Source organism: Lepidochelys kempii, chromosome 8, assembly GCF_965140285.1.
Source record: "Lepidochelys kempii isolate rLepKem1 chromosome 8, rLepKem1.hap1, whole genome shotgun sequence".
In the NCBI taxonomy this organism is placed as follows: domain Eukaryota; kingdom Metazoa; phylum Chordata; order Testudines; family Cheloniidae; genus Lepidochelys; species Lepidochelys kempii.
The window spans coordinates 21891824-21899083 of record NC_136387.1 but is presented as its reverse complement, the minus strand read 5'-3'; the positions used below and the strand labels follow the sequence as shown (position 1 = coordinate 21899083).

Genomic DNA, 7260 nt, shown 5'->3' with positions numbered 1-7260 from the left:
AAATGGTCAAAGGATGACACTTAAGGGACAAATCAATAAATTATGAGACGGGTGGTCACCCTAAGGGACAAATGAATGAACTATGGGATAGGTGGTCACCCTACACAGCAAGTCAATGGCAGAACCAGGAACTGCAGTCAGATCGCCTGACCGTAGAGCTGTGCATAAAACCTCTAGACTATGAGAAACCCCCATTGTGCTGCCCCAGCATAAGAGTCCTCTCCCCTATGCTCATGGCAGCTCTCAGTCTGGGGCCCGAGTCTCTCCTCATCCCCTTCCAGTCCAAGCCATTGCTCCTGGGGTTGTCTCTGTTTCCTCACCCTTCTTGTCGCCTGCTCTAGGGCCTGATGACAGAGCAGAGCTTTTCCACTCGGAGTTGATGTTTAACCAGCATTAAAACATCTTAACCTCAAGGGCACAGAGGGGAGTCAGAGGCCTGGGGAAGCTGGAGAGCAGGGCAGGTAGCCAGGCCGGAATAGCTAGTTTAGTCAAAACAACAGCTCAAGAACAAGACGGACAGGCTGCTGGTCCAGCCTCGACCGATGCTAATCTGGCTCAAAAGAACCCCAACCTGTTTCCCCAGCCCCTGGTGGATTTACTTTCTGGAAACCCAGCTCTGAGGTAGCTTTGGTGCTTTACTTCTGTGAGCCAAGAGTCCGAAAGCACTGAGTTGTTTACAGCACAGCTCCTGGGTAACTCATTGACCTCAGCATTCAGCTGCACTGCTGGGAAACAGAGGTCCCCTGCATGATAAGCTGCTCTCACAAGACATTCTTTTCTTTGTGCGAGGGAGTGGCTGTGTTGTGCCTGCCTGCCTGGCTCATAAACACACACACGCACACACATACACATGCTCTCCCTGACTCGCCCGGCAGTGCTGCTATCCTCAGGCACAAGGGTGTCCACACAGTCCCTCTGGGGCACTTCCTGAAGGGCCTGACCTGCAGAGACACCTAGGGAGAATGCTGGGGAGCAGAGCGACCTTGGGCCGATGAAGAATCAGGTCAGTAAAGCTGCTCGCTCTGCTAGGCAGTTGCGTTTGCCTTCTGTGGCAATCTGCCTGTCCCGCTGCAGTGCCTCTTGCCTACCTGTGAAATTTCTCAGCTGAGTAAACATAGCAGGGAGGCAGGTTTTCAGGCATTTCGAACAGCCCTGTGGATGGTACACAGCCACAGACAGCCCGGCGGAGGCGCTGGGGAAATGGAGCTGGGATTTTCAGTCCCAGCTGAGTTAGGCGCTCAGATACCTTGGTGATGGGCACGGCCTAAGAGCCGGAGCAGAATAGACTAGTTTGATTTCCTTGGAGGTTCAGAGGTCTAATGAGCAGGGAAATGCAGAACAGAGCTGGCAGCCTTTCAGGTTTTACTGAGGTGAATTTAGTGTTGGTGAAAGGTGCTATTGTGACAGCCCAAGACACCAAAGCCTACTGTGTTATTACCACAGTACAGGCAATGCCTGGGCAATAGGCAATCGCAGGGCAAGCTCCCCACCCCATGGCTTAGCGTGCCCCACTGACGCTGACCTGGAGGATAGTCCTAAGGGAGGGCTGGGAAGTGAGTCTCTGTGGTTCACTCAGAACTTGGCTTCCTTCCAGAGACTGCCAAGCAGGGGGCAGCTAGTGCCAGTTGTGCTGGAGGGTTCGGGTAGGGACCCTCTCCCATGAGGAGTTGGGAGTGGAGGCCGCTCATGTCTTTCACAGGACTGGCTGTTCACCTAAACCAGGTGAGGCTCCTCCTCAAACCAGCATGTGAAACGGTTTGCTTAGTCACTAGGATGAGGCTTTTCAACTGAGCTCAGGGCCAGATTTCCAAGTGCTCAGCAGCCAGAGCTCAGTGCGGGGATAGAGAGGTAGGAAATGGGGGAAGTGCTCCTCTGGGTGCCAAGTTCTTTGGAAAATTTGTTCCCAGCACATCAGCACCAGTCTGGTAGGGATGTGTGTGGATTACCCCTCTGCCCCCAGCCCCCAACCTCCTGCTTTCACAGGGACAGCTGAAATCCACACTTGAATCTGAATTTCACCACTGGCTCCTGGATCTTTATGCTGGGAGGCCAAATACCTCCCAACTTTGGGGTTTTCAAAATCTGGAGCTAAATTTTGTGATTTGAGCCCATTTCCAGCATCTCTTATGTTATGGCCAGGAACAAGCTCCTTTGATCTGGAGGGACTAATGGGGCAATACTAGGGAATCCAGCATGGTTGCTTTCCAGCCCACTTTCTGTCTGCTCCCCTCAGCTGCACGGAGAGTTAGCAGTAGGAGGACTAGGAGTGAACAGAGACTGGGAAAACAGGGATTATTTGTTCTGTACAAACAAGGCCAGGAAGAGGAAGTTACAGAGTGTCTGGAGGGCTGCAAAGAAGGCGAGTCACAACAAGATGTTAGTGAGAGTGTGGGACCAGGGGCAGGGAGGGCTAAACCAAAGCTAGGCAGAGTCCAGGCACTGGACAATAGGAGTAGAACTGGGCAGAGAAAGATAATTGCATGTTCAGAGGATTTTGATAGTTCAAAATTTGGTTTTGTTCTGAATAGGAACGAAAACATTGAAATTCTCCTCAAAAGGGCCTGGAACCTTGGCTCTCCGCAGGGCCACAGACCTCAGAAGCCCTGGGGTCCGTGGCTTTGAGTAGATCTTGATAGTGGCCTGCCCTGGTGCCACGGGCCCTGGAGTCTCTGACTCTCAGGCAGATTGCCTGGCGAGCTGTCCCTGAAAGTCTGGAGTCCCCAGCAGCCCACCAGGTGGGCTGCCCTGGAGCTGCGCGGATGAGCTGGCAGGATGCTCGGGGTCCCATCTGAACTTTGTCAAAATCAAATCGTCTCTGCAAAGACAATGCAGTTTGGCTGAATCAGCAAATTCAGATGGCTACAATGTTTCACTGGAATTTGTTGGACCAGCTCTAGTTAGGAGTACTCTGCTGGGGGATAACTGGGCTAAATGCACCGATACCCACGGCAGCAGTACCAGCTTGGCCAAGGAGCAATTCCCTGTAGGATACAGACACTGCCCTGCATGCTTAAATGGACCAGGCTGACCCACACTGCCTCCTTCTGTCCCAGGCATTAGTATTATTTATATTATTGTCGTCCCTAGGAGGCTCAGTCATGGCCCAGGAGGACTGCACTGTGCTAGGTGCTTTCCATCATTCTATCATGCTGCTGCTTCTTGGGGAGAAGCACAAGCCACTGTCCGGCCTGGCTTAGTAGTGTTCTAAGTTGAGGAAACACTTTCTAAATCAGCACTTGTCCCTTTAATTCTATCTTTGGCCCATTGTTCCCTTTGGCCGTGCCCTGCTCCGACACCGCAGAAAGGGTGTGATACACACAGTTACTTTGGGTAGGCACAGCACTGCTAATTTAGTCTAGTCATGTCCTCAGCCGATGATGCTCCAGATGAAAACCAAAGCAAGTTATCCTGCGTAGGTTTATGACCATTCAGTTCCTGGTTTAACCGCCCCCCGCCCCAACAAGAGCACTGTCCATGCCATCTTTCCATCCCTTGGGCACTTTTGGAGGTTGTCTGATAGACTGAGGCTAAATTACACCCTTGCTATAGACATTCCAATGGCATCTGCCACCCTCAATGTGCCTACCTGTTGGGGAGAACGCCATGGAGCTTGCAGTGACATCTGGCACTCTGAGTCTGGGGGTGGGAAAGGACCTTTCAGGCCAGTGTGTTGCTCTTCAGTGACCTGAGCCATGAGTTTAAAACCTCTCCCTGTGCCATTTGGTTGTATTTGTGCATCTCAAAGATAGCCCTGTGACAAGAATTAAGGACCTGTGACAAGAACTAAGGACTGGGCAATAAGAGTTTAGTGCCTGGCTCTGCCATGAACTCTGTGTGACCTTGGACGACTCATTTCCCTCTTTTGGCCTCAGTCTCCCTGTCTGTGGAATGGGGAGAATAATACTTTCCTAATCCACATGGCAGTTGTGAGGTTTAGTCCGTCAAAGGTTGCAAAGTGATCCCCGGATGGAGAATGCTAGAGAAGCCACAGCAATATTATTACTGCAGGTGAGAGGTGCTCGTGAAAGAGTCAGATGCAGGGTTGGCTTTTGGGGGCAGGGATGGAGGGGAATTCAGTGTCAGTGCAGAGAGGGTGTATGTCTGAGATGAGGCAGAACAGCAGAAGAGGGGGGTCCAGATGGCTTCCAGGAGAACCCCAACCAAAGCCTACATGTGGATTTCCTCCACCACTCTCTGAAGCCTGGAATGCCAGGAATGTATTGCATGGCATTCGAGATATGATCTGAAAAGACAGAGAGAGAAACGAACCCACTGGAATCACAGAGCGGACACTGGGCAGCCGCAGCCGCACCGGCCTGGGAGACAGGCCCAGCCCCACCCCCCGCCTCGGAGATGCCCAGCAGCCATCAAAAGATGCATTGTGCATTGAGAGTCTGAGTCCCAGTGCCAGTGAGGAGAGAGCGCCATTGCAGGGCTGGGTAGCACCGGACTCTCCCCACGGCCGTGAGAAGGGACGACCTGCCGGCCTCGGGCCTGGGTGGGATGGTGGACACATGGGCTGCTGCTTTGGTGCCCCGTTGCAAAGGGATCTTTCATTATGGTGCGCAGGTAAGCTGTCTGTAGGGATATCAGCTCCCTGCATTCTCCTAGCTACTGTACAATGCTGAGCTGTGGGTCCTTTAGCCTTATATCTCACAGTTCTGCCATACTTGCCGGGAAAGGCCCTAGTCTGGTCAGGTCTGGCTCTGTCAGACTGCTCACTCACGCACAGGGACAGCTTCTGTTCTCTCTCTTTCCCTCGCCACTGCCTTGCCAGTGCCTTCTGCCTTTGACATGCAGTGAGGGCATTCTGCAGAAACCAGCTGTGTCATCAGGGAGAGGAAGGAAGGAGTCATTCAGTTTGCTTGTGCAGAACTTTCTTCCAGGTTTCCCTGGGAAACCTTCAGCAACCCTCTGCCTCCACTTCTGCCTCCTGACTAACGGCTCTTTGGGGCAATAGTAGGATTTGCAGACAGCATCATCTGGTGGTGTTTGCCTTTTTAGGTCTGAATGCACATGGCAGGGCCCTTTGTCTTGGTGCTGTCAGGCCTGGTGACCTGATCTGGCAGAGCTAACATGCTAGAGAATGTATTGTAGGGAGGAGTCCTGAGGTGGCATGAAGACTGGCTGGATGATGATGTTTCCCCCCAGGCTGTAACTTTTCTGACTCGCTGGGTTCTCTCTCTCCTGGAAAGAGAGGAGGGCCAGATCCTGATGTCAGCTACTCTGGCTGAAATCTGGAGTGAGTCCATGGCAGCAGAATCCCTGTGAATTTGCACTGCAGTAGCTGAGTTACAAACCTGGCTTATTGTTCCCCTGAACCCGTTGCTGGAGGAGTTCAGCTCAGGGTTGGGATTCGCTCAGGAGATCTGCTGTTAGACGTTACAAAATATCATCTCAGCAAAGGCGGGGTGAATGAGTCACTGTTGGGAATTGCCCCGAAACCCGGCAACCAGTTTCAATTCATGTATCGAAGCGCTCCTAGTTCCCTTTCTGAGGCAGCAGGAACAAAAATAAACACTGGTGCGGGCAAGCCTGTCCCCTAGTCGTCCACGCTGAGCCTGCCTGAGACAAATGTCCCCAGCGATGTCCCATCAGGGCTGTTTGGCAAACCCATGGCAGCAGCAGTGAGAGTAGATACAACACTCTGGAAGCAGTACCCTTCGTTTTTGTTGATGTACCATTCCAGCTGGGTCCCATGGCCAAGAATACCCTACTCTGTGTCTGATCTGTTTTGTCTGCACCATGTGTTCTTCAGGTGAAGAGCCGGATTCCTGTTCTCCCACCCCAGCCCTACTTCTGCCCACTTGGTCCTGTCTGCAGAACTACACAGCTGAGCCTCAAGAAAAATGTTTCCCGGAGGAGACCATGGCATCAGGTACCTGAACACTGGAAAAGGGGAACATCCCACTGGTCACAGTCAGATGGACATTGCAATATTGGTGCCAATCAGCCTCTTGCAGGGCTACTGGCCACACTGAGTCGGAGATAAGGCTCTCTTTGTTATAACGGCAATAAGAGCATTAAGTGTGGAGAAAGGAAAGAAAAAGTGATGTGGGGGAGGGACTTGTTAAATGAATACTAGTCAAGCCCTAGTCTCTGAGGCAGTGTGGTCTAGCAGATAGGGCATTACATAGGAGTCAGGAGACTTAGAGTCTATTTCAGTCTCTGCCACTGACTCATTTCCTGGCATTGGGCAAGTCACTTCACCCGTGCCTCAGTTTCCCCATCTGGGGAATGGCGATATTGCTACTTATACTCCTTTGTAAAGTGCTTTGAGTTCCTCAGATGTAAAGTGAAATATAAACATTTAGATAGGGGCTTCTGCGTGTAAGCAAAGCTCACTAAATAAGCAGCCTGGGGCTGTCTTTTCTACTGCTAACAGTAAATATGGTGTATAATTCCATGTGCAAATGGCAGTTTATTTTACAAACTGGCAAAGCTGACTAAATAAAAAGAACATTAGAGAACAGTTATGGTCAGAAAAGTGAATTACAAAAGTACCTGCATTGTTACAGTCTCTCATCTCTTGGTGCACGAACATCTTTCAAGTCACATCGGCTTACTGACAAAAACTGGGTTTTAATCCTGTTATCCCTGCAGAGCCAATGCAGCTGTGGAAGAGCACACTGGATTTTAATGCACTTCAGGCATCATTAATGTAATTGCCAGCTAAAGTTCCAATTCCAGAATCTTTATGGCGATGGTTGATGATGTGTGAAGCAGAAAGAATGAGGCTTGATTTTCAGATGCCAGCCTGAGCCAGCAGTTTGGAAAATCTCATTTTGACTGGCAAGATGACGAGAAAGGTGTTATTCAAATTACTGAGCCTCCTGCATTGAAGAAAAGTAATAACTACAGGATCCCCCAAAATGTCGCTTTTACAGTGTCATGTTACTGCCCAGATCAGCATGCTAAGGGTCTGAATTGAAAACAAGAAGGGAAAAACATCACAGCTCAGTGCTACTCCTGTACTGGGGCAAAACCAAACAGTCATTAAGGGGTGTTCCATAGTGAGGGTCCTTAAGAACATAATAATCCCACTAATCACTACAAAAGGTTCTCCTCCCCCCCCCCCAGCCCCGTAATAGCTCACCTTAAGTGATCACTCTGGTTATAGTGTGTATGGTAACACTCATTATTTCATGTTCTCTATGTAAATAAATCTCCCCACCGTATTTTCCACTGAATGCATCCGATGAAGTGAACTGTAGCTCACAAAAGCTTATGCTCAAATAAATTTGTCAGTCTCTAAGGTGC

General features: G+C 50.5%; 1 protein-coding gene across 6 annotated transcripts in view; it reads left to right on the top strand.

The window, feature by feature from the left end:
- Positions 1 to 760: 760 nt before the first annotated feature.
- The window catches only part of SH3TC2 (SH3 domain and tetratricopeptide repeats 2), a 28870-nt gene continuing 22370 nt past the window's right edge, over positions 761 to 7260 (top strand). For 2 of the 6 annotated variants that reach the window (XM_073355820.2, XM_073355822.2), the window contains exons 1-2: positions 762 to 1003; positions 5759 to 5878. In XM_073355820.2, the coding sequence (XP_073211921.2) occupies positions 5869 to 5878 (10 nt within the window). In that variant the 5' untranslated portion in view covers positions 762 to 1003; positions 5759 to 5868. Of the gene's footprint in view, positions 1004 to 5758; positions 5879 to 7260 lie in introns of all 6 variants that reach the window. The other 4 variants (XM_073355819.2, XM_073355821.2, XR_012160249.2 and 1 more) reach the window with 3 other exon arrangements.